This window comes from Chrysemys picta, chromosome 19 (assembly GCF_011386835.1).
Source record: "Chrysemys picta bellii isolate R12L10 chromosome 19, ASM1138683v2, whole genome shotgun sequence".
Taxonomy (NCBI): Eukaryota; Metazoa; Chordata; order Testudines; family Emydidae; genus Chrysemys; species Chrysemys picta.
Window position 1 is genome coordinate 12,744,198 of NC_088809.1, and position 18,651 is coordinate 12,762,848.

The 18,651-nt window shown below is 47.8% G+C and overlaps 1 protein-coding gene across 4 annotated transcripts in view; it reads left to right on the forward strand.

Moving 5' to 3' along the window:
• The window catches only part of GUSB (glucuronidase beta), a 24,466-nt gene continuing 5,815 nt past the window's right edge, over window positions 1-18,651 (forward strand). For 2 of the 4 annotated variants that reach the window (XM_042857800.2, XM_042857801.2), the window contains exons 1-10: window positions 12-250; window positions 3,048-3,236; window positions 4,798-4,979; window positions 6,418-6,560; window positions 10,678-10,865; window positions 11,995-12,147; window positions 13,047-13,225; window positions 14,260-14,406; window positions 15,576-15,660; window positions 17,598-17,774. In XM_042857800.2, coding sequence (XP_042713734.2) covers window positions 53-250; window positions 3,048-3,236; window positions 4,798-4,979; window positions 6,418-6,560; window positions 10,678-10,865; window positions 11,995-12,147; window positions 13,047-13,225; window positions 14,260-14,406; window positions 15,576-15,660; window positions 17,598-17,774 — 1,641 coding nt within the window. In that variant the 5' untranslated portion in view covers window positions 12-52. Of the gene's footprint in view, window positions 373-3,047; window positions 3,237-4,797; window positions 4,980-6,417; window positions 6,561-10,677; window positions 10,866-11,994; window positions 12,148-13,046; window positions 13,226-14,259; window positions 14,407-15,575; window positions 15,661-17,597; window positions 17,775-18,651 lie in introns of all 4 variants that reach the window. The other 2 variants (XM_042857802.2, XM_005283422.5) reach the window with 2 other exon arrangements.

Here is an 18,651-nt window from a genome sequence, read left to right on the forward strand (position 1 = left end):
GGGCCCTGGCTCAGCTGACTGCCTCTTGCAGAGTTGCCTCGCAGAGAGCAGCATGGCTCTGTGCTGTGCTCTGTGCCTACTGCTGCTCTGCTGCCAGGCTCTGGCCCTGGGCGGAGGGATGCTCTACCCCAGGGAGTCCGCCTCCAGGGAGCTGAAGGAGCTGAATGGCCTTTGGAGCTTCAGGGCTGACTTCTCGGCGCAGCGGGACAAGGGGTTTGTGCAGCAGTGGTACCGGAAGCCCCTGAGACAGGTATGGAGGGGGGCACCTCTGGGACAGTAGTGGCAAAGAGGGTATCTGCCACTGGCCTTGGCCACCGAAGAGAGACATCGGGCCAGCCTGTGAGCGGAGTCTCCACTGGGTCCCTGCTGTAGGTGAGTTAAATGCCTTTGTCTCCAGGGCTTGGAGCCCAAACCAGAACCCAGCCCCGGAGTTTGGATCCAGTAGCATGAGCCCATCTCTATAACGGGGCAGCCGGGTGAGAACGCCACATCCCGGCACCAGGATTTCAACCCTTTAAAGTCAGTCCTCCACAGAGATAAAACAGAGCTGTGAGAGTCAGATCAGGGGGCTGGTTCAGGCCCATCTCTAATGAAAAGCAGGAAACGAGTATCATAAATATCAGAATGAGACAAGGAAAAAGAGCCCGTTTCCTCCCAGTTCCTCTTCATTATATCAGTTTCCATCCTGACCCTCACTTGCTGTTTCCTGAAAAACAGGCACGGGTGTGAATACTGTATTTGAATTAAAAAAGAAAAAGGATCTTTCTCTAGTACAACTTAACGGTTCTTTTCCTGTTATCTGGGCACGTGATTTTAGCTTCCCCTTTTCGATTTAACTTGAGGCAAATCAATTGCGGTTTACTCCCTGCATTGCATGAATAATGTTTAGCATTTGAGTAGCGCTTTTCATCTTCAAGATGCTTTCCAAATCCTAATCAATAAAACTGAGCAGCCTTTTATTGTTTCTCTGTTTCATTCACAAGGGCCTGAAGCAGGAAGTTTGGAAAGTGTGTGAATGATTGAACTGTAGACAGCGTGATTATAGCAGTCCTAGTGCTTCAGAAATTAATACCATTCTCTCCAGAGTAGTTATACATGCTCAGTGTTGGAAAAGACAAGAAATAGTGAATGATTCTAACAAATAGCCAATACAAAACAAATAATGGAGTAAATGTTGACTCTTTTCCAAATGAAAAAATGTGTACAGTAAATATAGGATTTACTTCAGAAGAATTATGAATACAAGAAGGCAAAGTGGTGTAATGTAATGATATGTTTTGGTTTATTTTTTTAAAGGGGAATAACCATTGGAGTGCGAGCTGCTGAAATTATGGGGCACTTAGAGAAATAAATAATATATCTCGGAGAGGCGAGAGAGAGAACTGCATGGGAGTACCATATTTTGTAATATAATTTGAGAGCATGTAATAGTGAAATAATTATACCATCTCTAGAGTTTCCTTATGTCATTCCTGGAGGGAAAATAGCAAACCATTGGTTACACTTTCTAAAAGGCATGCAATTATTTTTGAATAGTTGGGGCAGGGAGGGGGTTAATATTTATAGGATGGCACTCAATCAGGATTGAATAGTTTGTAATCACTGAATAGTTATAATCCTTTACAGTGTGCAATATCGCCGAGATCCTCTTGCTTAAAACCCCCCTGAATTTGCCGCTTTTTGTAGCTGTAGAAAAACTACCTGGTCCTCAGAAGACAAAGGGCCAGATCGTCATCTGGTGCAAACTCAGTGTCCGTGAAGCTACACCAGTTTCCACCCGTTGAAGATCTGGCCCCAAACAGCCCAAATTCTTGGCAGCCATACTACTGCTGTTTGCTATGATCAGTGACTTTACGGGATTATGCCTAATTGTCTAAAGTTATTTGCGAGAAAGGATGGTCCCATGGTTAGGGTGCTAGTGCGAGGCTCAGGGGATGTGGGTTCAATTCCTTGCTCCACTACAGATTTCTTGGGTATCCTTGGGCAGGGCACTTAGGGCCACATTTTCAAATGTATTTAGGTGGCTAAAGATACAGCCAGTGGGATTTTCAAAAGCACCAAACCAGATTAGATGCCTAACTCCCATGGAAATTAACCGGTTTAAGTGCTTTGGAAAAATCAATCTAAGCATCCCTTTGCATCTTGAGGCACCCAAATACTTTTGAAAAGCTGGCCCTTAGTCTCTGGACTTCCCATCTGTCAAATAAGGATAATTCCCTCCCTTGCGAGGATAAATACGATGGGAATGGACGCTACAGGAGTGCCTAAGAGATTTATGCGATGGCAGGTGTGCAAAGGTCCCTTTTAGGGCTTGGGGCTCCATTTTGTAGAAAGAACACAAACTAATTGTACAGTTGGCCGCTCCCATGCCCTGCGCTGTGGCCGCTGTGTGTAAGGAGTTTGAGGGGACTGGGATTGATGGAGCAGAAATGGGCACTCGTCACTAAGTGTGCAGGTCAGTGTTTGAAATTCATGCACGTGATTGTTCGTCATCAGTGAACAGGGGGAGAGTTATAACTACATAGGAAACGTGAGCACAACAGCCAAATACATTGGCTGTAAAAGTTCCTTGTAGATCCCGCCTTGTGTGTTAATGAAAGGTTTACTATCCCTCAGCATTCCCTGCTGGCTAATTGGTGTAACTACATCAGCAGTAAATTCTGAACAGTTAGATAAATGCGACATGAACATAATCCCAAACTCAAAATCAATTTGCCTTTTGCGATGAGGCTGGGGCCTGAGGTCAGCCTGATGCGATATGATTTTAGGTGCAAATTATGCAGAATCTGGTAGGTTCAATCTAAAATCGGGGGGAGAAAGGAATTTCCCTTTGCATTTTGTAGCGGTCCATTCCAAGTAAAGGGAGAGAAACCCCTGGTGGATTTACAGCAGTTGACTGACATCAGAATCTGGCCCACAATGGATGTGCCACTGCACCTTTTCGCCCTGCGACCCACAAGCCTATTTTTAAACCACTATCAAACTTCACACTTATTTTTTAGTCCCAAGTGAACCATTTCACCCTCTGTCTCCTTTGATCCTCTCAGAGTGGGCCTGTGATCGACATGCCGGTACCCGCCAGCTTCAACGAGCTCACTCAGGATCCTAACCTGCGGCAATATACTGGCTGGGTTTGGTATGAGAAAGAGGTGCTGCTTCCCAGGAGCTGGCTTCTGAATGCCCTCAACACCCGCGTGGTGCTTCGGGTTGGCAGTGCCCATTACTACTCCATAGTGGTAAGTATGGTGGCCTGGTGAACAATTCGCCATGCAGTCCGCCCTGCTCAGAGGCTCTTGAAATACCCGCAGTAAAAGCTGCCCTTGGGGACCCCCACATCCTGTATTATAGAAGAATGTGGCAGTTCTGTGTGTTCTGACAACACACTGCGGGCATGTCTACATCGGGTGCTGGAACAATTTTTATAGTGGGGGTGCTGAGAGCTATTGAACTAAACAGTAAACCCTGTTTATAATGGAAACCACTACAAGCCAGGGGGCAGGGCAGCACCCCAAGCTCCAGCACCTATGGTCTACACCAGGAGTGGGCAAACTATTTGGCCTGAGGGCCACGTCTGGGTATGGAAATTGTATTGCGGGCCATGAATGCTCATGAAATTGGGGTTTGAGTGCAGGAGGAGGTGAGGGCTCCGGCTGGGGCTGCAGAGGGTTGGGATGCAAGGGGGTGGCTCAGGCATGCAGGTTCCGGGCGGCGCTTACCTTAAGCAGCTCCCGGAAGCAGTGGCATATCCCCACTACAGCTCCTACGCGGAGGCATGGCCAGGCGGCTCTGCTATATCCTGCCCCATTCGCAGACACCCATTGGCCGTGGTTCATGGCCAATGGGAGCTGTGGAGGCAGCGCTTGGGGTGGGGGCAGCATGTGGCGCGGAGCCCCCTGGCTGCCCTTATGCATAGGAGCCAGAGTGGGGACATGCCACTGCTTCCGGGAGCCGTGCTGTGCGGGCCCCAACCCTGCTCCCCGACTGGAGCGGGGCAAACCCCAGACCCCACTCCCCAGTGGGAGCTCAAGGGCAGGATTAAAATGACTGGCGGGCTGGCTGCGGCCCGCGGGTATAGTTTGCCCACCCCTATTCTACACTAAAAACACTGCAACGCTGATGTGGCTGCACCATCGTAGCACTTAAGTGAAGACGCTCCTACGGCAAGGGGAGAGAGCTCTCCCATTGGCGTAATCCACCTCCCCGAGATCCAGTAGCTATGTTGGTGGGAGAACCTCTCCCAGCTACAGCTCTGTCTATATGCGGGGGTTAAGTTTGGCATAACTATGTCGCTCAGGGAAAAATCCACACCCCTGAGCAACAGACGGAATTATACCGACATAGGTCCGTAGTGTAGACCTGGCCTATTAGTTAGTCAGCACTCTGCAGTTCTTCCCTTCGCAAGTCCAGCTGCAGCTTCCATGTTGTCTGCAAATAAGAATTGGAGCCAAGCCACAGATCTGGAGTCCAAAGTGCAGAGGGCTCAGAACAAGGACCTGGTGGTGCTTTTCCAGCTCTAGCTTCATTGGTCCTCTGACCTAGTAGCTGAAGTGTTGCCCTATTGCAGGGCTGAAGGACACCAGATTTTGATGCACCCGAAGCACCCATGAAGGGGATATTGGCTTTGTGTGACTCCACTGGGAGTTAGGTGCCTAGAAGAGCTGCAGGGGTGGGCCCTTGGAAGGAGAGCTCTGACCCCAGCATTAGTGTTCAGGGAGGTCATGTTCTTCCCCCCCTAGCCCAGGCTTCCCTGTGATATCTAATGCTGCCACTCCGCCCATGCGGTTTCTTCTTTTGCAGTGGGTCAATGGAGTGCAGGTTACGGAGCATGAAGGGGGCCACCTCCCCTTTGAAGCAGACATAAGCAGGATTGTTCAGGGCAGCCCCGGAGCTCTGTGTCGCATCACCATTGCGCTCAACAATACGCTGACACCTCAGACCCTGCCTCCCGGCTCCATTCAGTTCATGACAGACGAGTCTAAGTGAGTTCACTGAATTGTACCAGGGCTGTGGTGGAAATTACACACCAGAGTTACTCTCGTTAATCATCACAGCATAGGAACTCATTCAGCACCTTCAAGTAATTTGTGAACTATTAGGCCATGTTAATCCCTGTAGTATTAATAGCAAATATGTTGGAACATAAGAACGGCCATACTGGGTCAGACCAGTGGTCCCTCTAGCCCAGTATCTTGTCTTTCAACAGTGGCAGATGCCTCAGAGGAAATGAGCAGAACAGGATAATTTATTGAGTGATCCATCCCCCAGTTGGCCAGTCCCAACTTCTTGCAGTCAGAGGTTTAGGGATACCCAGAGCAGGGGTTGCATCCCTGACCATCTTGGCTAATAGCCATTGATTGCTCTATCCTCCATGAACTTACCTAATTCTTTTTCAAATCCAGTTATCCTTTTGGCCTTCACAGCTTCCCTTGGCAAGGAGTTCCACAGGTTGATTGTGCATTGTGTGAAAAAAAAAATTTCCTTTTGTTTGTTTTAAACCTGCTGCCTATTAATTTCATTGGGTGACCCTTGGTTCTTGTGTTATGTGAAGGGGCAAATAACACTTCCTTATTCAGTTTCCCCAAACCATTCAAGATTTTATAGACCTAGATCATATCCCCCCCCTTAGTTATCTCTTTTCTAAAATGATAGTCCTGGTCTTTTTAAATCTCACTTCCTATGGAAGCTGTTCCACACCCCTACACATTTTTGTTGCCCTTCTCTGTACTTTTCCCTATTATAATAGATCTTTTTTGAGATGAAGTGACAACAACTGCCTGCAGTCCTCAAGGTGTGGGTGTACTGTGGATTTATACAGAGGCAATATGATATTTTCTATCTTCTTATCTATCCCTTTCCTAATGGTTCCTTTAGCTTTTTTTGACTGCCGCTGCCCATTGAGCAGAGGTTTTCAAAGATTTATCCACAGTGACTCCTTTCTTGAGTGATAACTGCTAATTTAGACCCCATCATTTTATATGTACAGTTGGGATTATGTTTTCCAATGTGCATTACTTTGCATTTATCCACATTGAATTTCATCTGCCATTTTGTTGCCCAGTCACCCAGTTTCGTGAGATCCCTGTGTAACTCTTTGCAGTCAGTTTTGGATTTAACTATCTTGAATAATTTTGTATACGGAGTAATTCCTGTCTTTTAACCAGTTACTGATCTATGAGGGGATCTTCCCTCTTATCCCAGGACTGCCTACCTTGCCTAAGAGCCTTTGGTGAGGGACTTTGTCAAAGGCTTTCTGAAAGTCCAAGTACACTCTATTCACTGGATCCCCCTTGTCCACGTGTTTGTTGAAAGGGACAATGTGGTCTATTGCAGGAGTATTTGAATAGTACATCGCTAACATCTGTACTTTGCTTTTTAATTCTTGTGAAATGGAATGTAACCCTTTCCCCTCCCTCACAGGTACCCTAGGGGTTATTTTGTTCAGAACACAAAGTTTGATTTCTTTAACTACGCTGGAATTCACCGGCCGGTCGTGTTATATACAACCCCCTCTGTCTACATAGACGACATCACTGTGACTACAGCCTGGGCGGGGAATAGTGGTAGGTATCTAGGCAATTATGACAACTATCTTCCTATCCAACAGGGGAGATGAAAGGAGGCAACGGGAAAGCTTCCTGTTGGGGAATTTTTGGATAGGTTGAACTGATCATGCAGTAGGTTTAGTGTAGGCAGCCACGTGCCCTCATTTGATCACAGAAGTTGTAAAAATCTCCTTCAGGGGTTTAAAAAAAGAAAAAAGGCACTTGACTGACGATAGAGTCCAGCGGTTCTCAACCAGGGGTATGCAGAGGTCTTCCAGCGGGTACGCCACTTCATCTAGATATTTGCCTAGTTCAGTGTTTCTCAGCCTGGGGATCATAATTCCAACGGGGGTCATGGGACAGGTTTTGGGGGTTGCAAGTGCAGAGCTGACATTAGGGGGTAGCAACCAGGCAATTGCCTGGGGCTCCATACAATAGGGGCCCCCACAAAGCTAAGGTACATTCTTCAGCCCTGGGTGACCGGGCTTGGGCAGTGAGGTTCAGGCTTCGGGTACACTGAAATGTAAGTGCAATATTTATATTCCAATCGATTTATTTTATAATTCTATGGTAGAAATGAGGAAGTCAGCCATTTTCCAGTAATAGCGCGCTGTGACACTTTTGCATGTATAGTGTCTGATTTTTGTAAGCATGTAGTTTTTAAGTGAGGTGAAACTTGGGGGTACGCAAGACAAATTAGGCTCCTGAAAAGGGTACAGAAGTCTGGAAAAGTTGAGAACCCCTGATCTAATCTAGTGAAAGGATCCATGTGTAGCGTCTTGAGGTGGAATTTTGTGTAAGGGCCAATCCTGCTTTGACTGCCATAAGGACTAGTGTCAATGGAGAGGATTTCATGAGCTCCACAGGAATGTTCTGGACCTCAACACACGCACACTGTGCCCCATAAAAATCCTTCTGTGTATGCATCTTAGGTACTAACATGGCCCCCGTTTCTCTCAGACCTGAGCACTGACAGTCTTTAATGCATTTATCCTCACAACAGCCTGTGAGGCAGGGCCGGTCTGTTATGCCTGTTTCACAGGTGGGGACCTGAGGCCTAAACAAGTCTCACAGGTAATCTGGGGCAGAGCAGGGAGTTGAACGCCGGTCTCCAGAATCTAAGACCAGTGCCCTAGACGCTAGATCGACCAGCCTCTTCCTCCTTTCAGTGGGGCTCTGAGCTGTGTGCATCCTGTAGGAATGCGTAGCCTTACGAGCCCCAAACTAGCTCCCACCGGGGTCAGTGGCCAAACTCTCGGTGGTTTTAAATGGTTCAGGTTCAAGGTACGAAAGTGCCTGACAAAGGCCTAGTTCTGGACACTTATCAGATAGGTGCATTGGGTTCCTCCCACGCCGTTAAACTTCCTGAGTCCCAGCAGTGCTTGGACGCCGCCTCTGGTTTTCTAGGCACACTGTCAGGTGCAGATCCTGTATCTTCCACCCCCTTCTGAGAACTGAGACCCCACAGTCCAACTGCCTAAGTCCTGAGAGTAGGTAGGCTGCCCCATGCCTTTCCCAGCACCAGCGCTGGTTTACCATTTACCATTTCAGGACCTCAGGAGAGTTGAACCACATAACACAGGCTTTGCAAAAGGGAATTCTAAACCACTCGCTCTTACTTGGGACAGCACAGACGATATAAAGATTCAGACAAAATATTAAACACACACATTTCCCTACCTCAGTTTCCTCACCACTCGGGAGCATTCTTTGGGCTTAGGTCAGAGTGCTCTGGGGGTCCTTCCTTTCTTATAGCTTCTCCTCCAAATCATGGAACTTCTGTCTGCTCACTGCAGTGAGTACCCTCTTTTATGCAAGCATACGCTCTTCTAGCCCCCCGATGGCCAATAAGAGCCTTTCTTTTATAACCTTCAGTTCCTTTGCCATGTGACCCTCTGATCAGCCTTGTCAGGTGATCAATGTCCCCCACCAGGTAAGCCATTGCTTAGTTACCAGCCCACCTGTGCAGACTGGTGCTTCTGTAGCCAATTCTTTGTCTCAGGGGGCTTCCCTGGGAATAGAGGACCATGAAGTTTTAAAAACTCTCCACTGTTAACCCTGTGTCACCACTCCTGGGAATTTCAGTTCAACATGGAGGTAAAAAGACAACTGAGAAGACAACCAGCCCCACGTTCAAAATGCAGTCCCCAATATCAAACAAAACTCATGAGCTGTATATAGACAGATTCCCCAGATTGTCCCAGCACTTCTCACTCATCGATCTCAAAGCATTTGATAAAAGAGGATCATTAGCCCTTTTTCACAGATGGGAAAACCAAGGCACAGAGTGGTGAAGCGACTTGCAGAGTTGATACCCAGGTCTCCTAGTTCCCAGTCCAGTGTTCTGTCTACTGGACCCTGTTGCTAGGCACATTACAATTCCTTTTACAGTCTTAATTGTTTCAGCTGCATCTCTGTGGCTTGCCTTTTAACTTGTTCCTCTGATTATATGGCATTGAGGATGACTATCCGAATGACTGCAATTGCTTTAAAGCCATGTCAAGTGGCCATAATCTTCCAGGTACACAAAGAATATAAAAGTCCAATTAAAGTGGCTCATATCCCTTAGACAGGTAACCTCCAAAGGCAGATAAGAGTCTAGGGAAATGAAGGGATTTTTGCTTGCCTGGTCCATTTCATTTTGCATGTACGGACGCCTCTCTGTTTAGCACTGTCAATTGTAATACATTTATTTAGCTCCCCCTGCAGCGTTAAATTGAGGGCAGCTGCTCACAAACCTGCTTTTCCCTGTAGCGTGCCTGGTGCAGGTGCAGATACTAGGCCAAGGTGGGTGCTGGGAAGGGTAATTATTTCCCCCACCCATTTCTGACAGCAGCAGGTCCTTGCGACAGGAGAGGCAAATCTGGCTTAGATTTTCTACCCTCTGCTCATATTAAGCAGTAGCCAATTACTTTCCATGTTTCCTTTTCTGATACTCTGACCCTATGGCCCTCTTCTTTTTACACTCTGCACTGTGTCCCCTGCATTTCCTGATGTGGAAATGTCAGGCTTCTCTGTTACACCCTAACCCTGCGCTTTCCTGCATCTCTGTGCACATCAAATCCTCTGACATGCATCCCTGGCTTCACCTACCCGTCGCCTGCTCCTGCCTGCCTTCCGTCTCTCGCTCCACTGGCTGTGCTTGGAACAACCTCTCCAGGCAGCCCCCATGCTATCTGACAGCTCCCGGTTCCATCAAGTCCCCGGACGGTGAATCCTGTTCCCCCTCCCACTCCAGACTGGGTGTGTTCTATGACTGTGCCTTTAAATTGTGAGCTCATTTGGCGGGGACGTGGTAGGTAGTTCAGTGCAAACGTACAGAGCTGGACTGAGAACAATAGAGTCAGGAAGCCAACTCTGACGAGCGTATATGTGTGTGTATTTAGCACTGTGTTAACAACCAGCCCTGGAGACTGAAGTCCTCTCTCCACAGGAGGTCAGCAGGGGCAGAGGCATTGCCAGCTCCACCAGGCTGTGTGCCTGCGCTTTGGTCTAGAATTCTTCAGGGTGAGACTCCACGTAGTCTGTTCATGGCTTGGCCTCTCTGCTGAGCTTGCCAGCAATGGGGCCAGTAGCAGCAATTTTGGTTAATGTGGACACCAGTCCCATGAGAACTGGCCTGAGACCCACCAAACTCATTTCACACAGGCATGGTGCCTGCGAACCGGCTAAATTCCAGTCTTGGGCTTGGTCACTGGGAAGATGAGCACTATGGTACCAAGCCATAGTTGGGTGTCAGCTCATACACGGTACCTTCTTTCATCCACCAATCCCTTGGACTGGATTTAGCAAAACCTTTATATCTCGGTACCAAGTTCATGAGTCAAACTGTCCCCACAAACCATTTACAATATAGAAGTTGGGTGAGGAAGCGATTCTTCAACTCGACTAATGCAGGGTATTGCTCTAAAGGAAGCACCACTTCTAAGTCAAGGCGTTCAGACAGGGAAGAAACAATCTGTGTCACTCCAATTAATATGTATCAATCACTTGAAGCCCAGTGATGTAATTATTGGGAGAGCACCCAGCCCTGCTAACCTTGGTGATGTAGGACCCACATCACAATGGGGTCACCGGGAAACATGGCTGATGGGAAAAGGGTCTCCAACCTGCTCCATGCTCTCTTTTGGGCTAGGTATGGTGCGATACCAGGTTTTGGTGAGGGGCAACACCCGCTACTCCTTGTCGCTGAATTTACGGGAGAAAGAGGGGAAAGTGGTGGCTACAGGAGAGGGACCGATCGGGGAGCTGAAAGTAGTGGAGCCAAAGCTGTGGTGGCCTTATCTGATGCATGAAAACCCCGGATACCTTTATTACTTAGAGGTAACATGCACATATTTGTCTCATTTTGCGTGTCTCTCATTTCATTCCCCTCCTAGGATTACAGAAATCCATGGGCATCATGAAGCCTGCCTGCCTTAATCCTCCTAACCTAAGAATCCTGCCTACATGCTTTCACTTCATGCCATAATCAAATCATTTTTGGCTTACTGAGCTGAAAGCCAAGCCACTGGGAAAGAGAGGGCTGGCTGTGTAGGGAGGGAACACGAGGCCATTGGCTTCAGAATCTTACCACCGTGCTTGTAATCCTCACTGCTGTCTTGTCCCAGGGCCCAGTTCATCCCTTACTGAAGTCAAGGGGAGTCTTTCCATGGACTTTAGCAAGATCTGGATCAGAACTCGACAAAGAAAGAGAGGGAGATGGCCCAGGGAGTGAGAGAGGAGATAAATGATCCATCTGGAGCAAACTGCTAACCTGCTGCACACATTTAACAACTGCAGTGAGCTCTTTCCCCCTTAGTACAATACAGGCATTCGGCTTTGTTTTCAGCTTGCAGTCTTGGAGGATTAGATGTCCTACATGGCTGTCTTTATCTCCTCTGCCTGAGTGGGGATTTAACTGTGATGTAGGGTTTAGAGAGTAGATCCACTAACCCACAGTCAGTTTGCAAAGCCCCAGGTGCATGTTGCCTGTGAGCCGGCTAAATTCCAGTCTTGGGCTCGGTCACTGGAAGACGAGCACTATGGTACCAAGCCAGCAAAGATGGAGGGTTCTGGCTGTTGGGGTTGGATGTCAGGTCAGAGCTCTTGGGAGAAGCAAGTCCCAAGCCAGCCTGCCTGCCTCCCTTCCTCCTCCTCTACTCTCTACCTTCCCCAGCCTGGGCTCCTGCTGTGACCCACTTTCCATGGTTGATCCTTCCCTGAGGCCAGGAGGGGAGGTGGGTGCCATCAGGGGGGAAGACTGGGAATGTGGAAGAACCAGCCAGCGTAGGACCGCTCAGAGGTGGGGTTGGCGCAGCTGTAAAATGGATGGGGAGCGCGCGGCTGGGTTGGGCTGCCTTCGCGGGGTCAGGGAGAGGGAAGCATTGGCTGGGAGGGAGACAGAACTGAGCGTATTCTCCTCAGTGCGGTCAGGGTTGAACGCGGAGGCTGGTTTGTGTTGGGGATCCAGGTGAAGCTGTCGGCGCAGGTGGGCGGTGAGCTGTTGGAAGATGTGTACACGCTCCCCGTCGGGATCCGCACCGTGCATGTCACCAGTAGTCAGTTCCTCATCAATGGAAAACCCTTCTACTTCCATGGAGTCAACAAACACGAAGATGCCGATGTAAGAGCACAGAGCGGGGTGAGGCGTGGGAGGCCGCTCTCTGCGACTCCATCAGAATCTGCTCCAGAAACATCACTTCTGGCCCCACCCCCAGAAGGGGTCCGTTGCCTAGCATCCCCTCCCCCTGATGCACATATGCCGTTGGCAGTAACATTGTGAGGTTTATACAGAGACATTCATGGGGCACCAGACCATTTTGACCCATAGCGGCCCCAACTGAGATCCGAGCCCTGTTGTGCTAGACACTGTGCATATGCCTATTGAGAGATGTTCTTCATCCTAGAGAGCTTACAATCCCAAATTGATAAGCCCAACAAAGGGCGGGAAGTAGTAGTATCCCCATTTTACAGGTGGGCAACTGAGGCACACACTTTAGTTTGAGGATACACAGCTGCGAAACCCACTGCCTCTGCACAACACCTCAGCTGGTACCGTGGAAACAGCAAACCCGGTTTCCAGTGGCTAATGATTTTTCCAGCCTTGGTGAGCCTTCTGCCCCTCTCCCCTCCAAAGCTCTTCTGCATAAACATTCAGTTTTCAGCTCTGTAGGAGTCTTTTAAAACTCGCAAAGACAGACAGATATTATAGCGTTTGAAGCAGAAAGGCTCCCACGCTGTCCACTCAGGACAGAAGCTAGGCAAGCCTGAGCGTGTCCCTCTGCCTTGTGAAAGTGAGTGGAGAGCAGATGGTGCCCAGCCGGTTCAGGCTGAGAGAGGGAGATGTAGTAACATGTTTAGCCTGAAGCCAGGGCTCCCCGGGTGTAACACACAGCAGTGCTGTCAAGCTTAGGGAAGCGACTGTGAAGCGCTTTGAGATCCTTCGCTGGATGGTGCAAGGGCAGTGCAAAGTATTATCGAGTTCTTATTCATCCTGGATTGTCCTGCCTGCTTCCCCCCCAGATCCGTGGCAAAGGACTGGACTGGTCCCTGATCGTGAAGGACTTCAACTTGCTGCAGTGGCTCGGGGCCAATTCCTTCCGCACTAGCCACTACCCCTATGCAGAGGAGATCATGGACCTGTGCGATGCATATGGCATTGTGGTTATTGACGAGTGTCCGGGCGTGGGGATGAAAGATCCGTAAGAGATTGTTTGAAAGCTCACTGCACCCTTTGTATTTCTCCCTGCTCAAAAACGATTCTCTACAGAGCCCCGGCTGTGGTGGGTACTCAGCACAGCCCCTGCCTGGGGAAATGGCTTTTCAGGTGTGCCGAGCATCTGCAGCTCCTGTTGACCTCAGCTTAATGTGCAGGGACTCGACACCACTTACAAATCAGCCTGTGACAAGTTCAGGCCTGTCTACACGCGCTGGTGTGACGGAGCAGGCTAGAGCTGTGCCGTTCCTCAACATCGTTAACATACTGTTCAGTCTTGCAACGGAGATGGGCCCAACCTGCATTCCCAAACTATGCTGCAGCCGTGGGTTAGAGCAGGGCAGTAGCATACTTGTATCCCAGCTATCCCGCAAGGGCGAGCGGCGCCTTATCCCCATCGGGGAGGGAGGCAGAGGGCATCGAGCTGTAACTGGAGCTACCAACATGGTGGCTTTGAGTAGAAAGAGAACCTAGTTCATCTGAGCCTCATTGGCCTTGTTTTCTTTTTCCAAACCCCAAATCAGCGGTAGCTTGGTCCTGGAGCCCATTTAAACCAGACCACCAATGTTTGGGTGGGTGAGGGGAGGTTTGGCTCAAAGGCTCTTGTCTGGGGTCCTCTTTACTTCAGACACACAAGCTGCGCTGGGTGAGGGTGAAATCTTGCCAGTGCTGTAGAAGTCTCTGAAAGGCTGCCTAGGAGTACGTATTTTAAGCTGGAAGTTGAAAGAGGAAGAGGCGGTGGTTTGGCTCCTGAGAAGAGGAAGCAGGTTCCAAATTCAAGGGGTGCGTGAAGTAAAACATATTTTGCTAGAATATCTAAGGGGCTAGCTGCTGTTCTGCAAATAGTTATCCCCATCCAGAGATACAGGGCCATCTGGTGTGGTCAGATTTGCACCGGGGATTAATTTTGGTCCCTGTGCTCCAAGACCAATTCGTTACATTGTTAGTATCAATAATGGATTTCAGGTGAGTTTTATTTAGCATTTTAGTGACCTGCTCTTGCTTCCTTTTGTCTTTGAGGGAGAACTTTGGGAACAAATCACTGGCACACCATCTCGTGGTGATGGAAGAGCTGATCCGCAGGGATAAGAACCGGCCATCGGTTGTGATGTGGTCTGTAGCCAATGAGCCAGCCTCAGAGCTATCGCCGGCAGCTAACTACTTTAAGTAAGTGTGTGTTCTTGTGCGGGGATGTTGAGACTCAGTTTGATGGATGTGCCGCCTCATTTTTCAGGTCAGAAAAAGGAGTTGCATGGGGAAGTCTGGCAGGTGTTCAGGGATCCCATAATCTATTTTAGAGTTTCTTTGTATACACGTTCTATGTACTTACTACATATTTCCCCAACGCACCTACTGTTTTGCATATTGGGTTTAATGCCCCGCAGCAGCACCCTAACCAGTTATTTCTCTGAGCTGAACTCTGAAGAGCCAGCAGGAGATCTCTTGGAATGAGATATTCCTTCAAGACTAAGCCCAGGTCTACACTAGCAGGGGGGTCGACCTAAGATACGCAACTTCAGCTACGTGAATAGCATAGCTGAAGTCGGCATATCTTAGGTTGACTTACCTGGCCATGAGGACGGCGGCGAGTCGACCACTGCCGCTCCCCCGTCGACTCCACTACCACCTCTCACGAGCTGGAGTTCTGGAGTCGACGGGGAGCACGATCGGGGATCGATTTTATCACGTCTACACTAGACACGATAAATCAACCCCCGATAGATCGATCGCTACCCGCCGATCCGGCGGGTAGTGAAAACCTGCCCTACGGTTCAGGTAAGGCAGAATTGGTGGAGGGTTTGGTCATTCCTATCTACAGAAAAAACAGGATCCAAATTCTCTGCTGGCTTAACTCTATGGACTTCAGTGGAGTTAGGCCAGCATAGAGCTTGGGCCTGCATACTGAAGAAGCTGTGATGATTAGAGCAGTACCACTCATTTGTTCTTGCTGGGGCAGGCCACAGCACCTTATCTTGAAGGCTGCAAAGACACTGCCCCCTACCCCTTTCTCTCTCACGCTCTTTTAAAGTTATGCTTATGATGTCTTATGGGGACGGACACCTCTCCAGTGATTTGTGCAATGGGTGTGTTTCACCCAGACAAAACAGTCTCCTGGCCCTGTGAGCTCTTAACACGTATTATTCTTAGCTAGAATTACACACACTTTACGGGGCATAAACACCATCCAAGACCCGCACTATTTCACTTTCAAAACTCCTGCCTGTGAAACTAAACGCCGGCTCCAAAGGTTGGGCACGTGGGGGAGTTTGCTGATTTTTGTGGGGCTGTTTCTCCTTTTTGGTGATGGACACTTGTGTTTTACTGTTTGTAAACAGGACAGTGATAGCTCACACTAAAGCCATTGATCCTACCCGACCCGTAACCTTTGTGTCAAATGCTAATTACGCTCGTGATCACGGTGTAAGTTTAATTTCTTTTCTCCTTTGTTTGCTTAATAAAACTGGGTAGATTTTAGGAATGTTAAATAACCCTCTTCTTCCCTCCTGCCCCCATTCTATTGAAGATTTTTGGAGGAGAGAACGTTTGAGTTGCATGGAGAAGCAAAATTCACAGCGCCTGATCCTGCCGTCATTACTCAGGCAAAACTGAGTCCAGTAGAATGACTAGAACGGTCCCTTCTCTATAATGGTGTGCAGGATCAGACCCATTGTGTAACTGTATAACCCTATTGTGGATGTTCTGTTGTTTCACTCCTTATTGTACCTATTAGCCCCTGAGCCTCTCACTTGCAATAGGCAGTTTCTTAAAGCAGAGAATAAAACCTCTTCAAATGGGAACAGGCCCCAAGCATAGTAATGAATGTTTGTCTCCACTCATTGTAAATGTCTCTTGCTCTTCTTGGGCAGATGCCTATTAGCTTTCCATAGTCTAACCACCCCCCATGCCTGGCTTGAGCCTCTAGTCTGAGGGTATGTCTACCCGGGAAAAAAAGACCCATAACAGGTCAACTGGGCTTGCACTGTGGAGCTAAACATAGCAGTCTAGCCAGTCGAGTTTGGAGCTCTGAAACCCAGCACATGAGGAGGGTCTCAAAGACGGGGCTCCAGCCCAAGCCCAAATGTCTGCACTACTTTTAGCTCCGTAGCGCGAGACTGAGTCAGCTGACATGGACCCTGAGACTCGCTGCCACAGGGGGCTTTTGGTGTGGAGGTATACCTGAAATTCTGAAACGGGGCTCAGACACTGGCCCATGAAAGCCTTTGCTGGCTTAGTCCTGCTATAGAGGCCCTACATGCAGAATTGAGGGCCTTGCTTTAAGTGCTAGTGTGTGAAAACTGGTCTCCCTCTAGAATTTCCTTGGAAATCAAAGACAACGTAAAAGGCTTTGTGATGTTTTCAGCATACCAGGTCTTGGAAACAAGTCTATTTTTAGACGATGAGTTTGTCTGGCTACATATGATGCGTGTATATATAAACAACTTTCACAAGTACCTGCGAGAAATCCCATTTCATTTTCCTTTCAAAGTAAGCTAGCCTTTCCTCTCTCAACTGGGCTGTCCTAGAGCTAGCATGTGTAGCCTTTTGGAAAGCTATGACTTTTCTTCCATTGGCGCAGGATCAAAACCACTGGGGTTTGTTTCCATTTTACACATAGCAAAGAGGGCACTGCTGTCGATTACCCCAATGTCCCATCTATTGCTAGTTGCATGCACCCCATCATGCTCCAGTGGAACATGCTTTCTCCGACAGCTCAGGGAGACACAGAAGAGATTTGAAGAACTTATACACTGTAAATTCTGATTTCAGAACTTTATTACAAAACATGTTAAGAGAACATTGGATAAGTTACATATAACATCACTTTATCTTCAATGGGTTAGTGCCCTTTGTCATACTGTCCAGGTGGTAGAAATGGCATATAACTCGCAGAATGCTTCGTCCTAAATTACACCACTGATGCATGAACTTAGTCACTACTCAAAGTAATTGACCACTAAGTTGATCACTGTGTTATTTAATAAGTTAAAGAGGATGTTTAAATGCATAAACAGATCCAAGACTCATCTTGGAATTTCCAAAAAGACCAACAAACCTAGGGATGAAACAGTTAATCTTGTTTAATTGGCTACTTTGCCTACCTAAATCTGTAAGAAAATGCCAAAATTAACATAGGTTGATGGGGAAAACTGCTTGACTTGGTGAGTTTCCTCCCGTTTTCTGGGAATAGGGCGGGTGGGTGGTCTCATTTTTGTGTTAAAATCCTGTGGGCCAAATTGATCCTAAGTGTAGCAACTGAGGTCAGTGGAACTACAGCAGAGAGGGATGTAGCCATGGGAACATATGTAGTAGGTTACTTTGGGGTTTGTTACAAATATTACTCTACATTATTTCTCTAGGCTCCATATGTGGATGTAATTTGCGTAAATAGCTACTTCTCCTGGTACCATGACGCCGGCCATCTGGAGGTTATTCAGCTGCAACTCAATACACAGTTTGAGAACTGGTATAAAGCCTACCAAAAGCCAATTATCCAGAGCGAATATGGAGCAGATACTATTGCTGGGCTTCACAATGTGAGTTTCGTAACTGTGCCACTTTGGGAGAAACAGTGCTGGTCAAGGAGGGAGGTTCCGTCACAACCAACCAACCTATGACATTTACTGACCCCTTAATTCTGAGACATTCTAGACACCATGTGAAATCTACTCCTCAGCTGCCATGCACATTATACTGGACTCTACTGTTGAAACACGGGGCGCCATTGAAGTCAGTGAGTTTTGCTCTTGATTTCATTGGGGCTAAGATAGCACCAAAGGAGATGAGTACTTTAAGTAAAAGCACTGGCGTATGCTGTAAGCCACTAATACATTTCCATAATCTCTGAGTCACTGGCCTCCTATAATAATTTTTTTGCCCCTTTGAAAACCTGTCAAACTTTTAACATTCTGATTGGGGGAGTTGGTCCTTCTTTTTTCCTTATTTAAAACACTGCCAGAGAAACTGGTTTACAAAGTGTAAATCATTAACTGGCTCTTATGCGATGTTGCAGTTTTCCTTTTAAGCTGAATCATTGACAGTTAGGCTACAGTTAACACTGATTTACACTTTTGCGGTCAAACCTCCTGCATCTTGGAATATTCTCTGTGCTTTGGCAGTTGTGGAGAATATTCAACAGACAGGAAGATACAATGCTGGGGAGAAAAGTCAGTTCATTATAGGGCGATGAGATTGTGTAGCTTCAGAGAAACCATTTAGATGTAGCACTTTAAAAGCCGTTGCCAGGAAGTACATTCAGAAGTTGATCAATCAAAAAAAATGTTGCTAGTTTCTTCCCTATGAATCAAAAAGGAGCTGCCAACATAGGTAGAAGAATTCAACACTATCTAAACTTCCCCTGGCAGTTTCAATTAGATACCCTCCTTTGGTACTTCTAACCTCTGCTAAATAGCC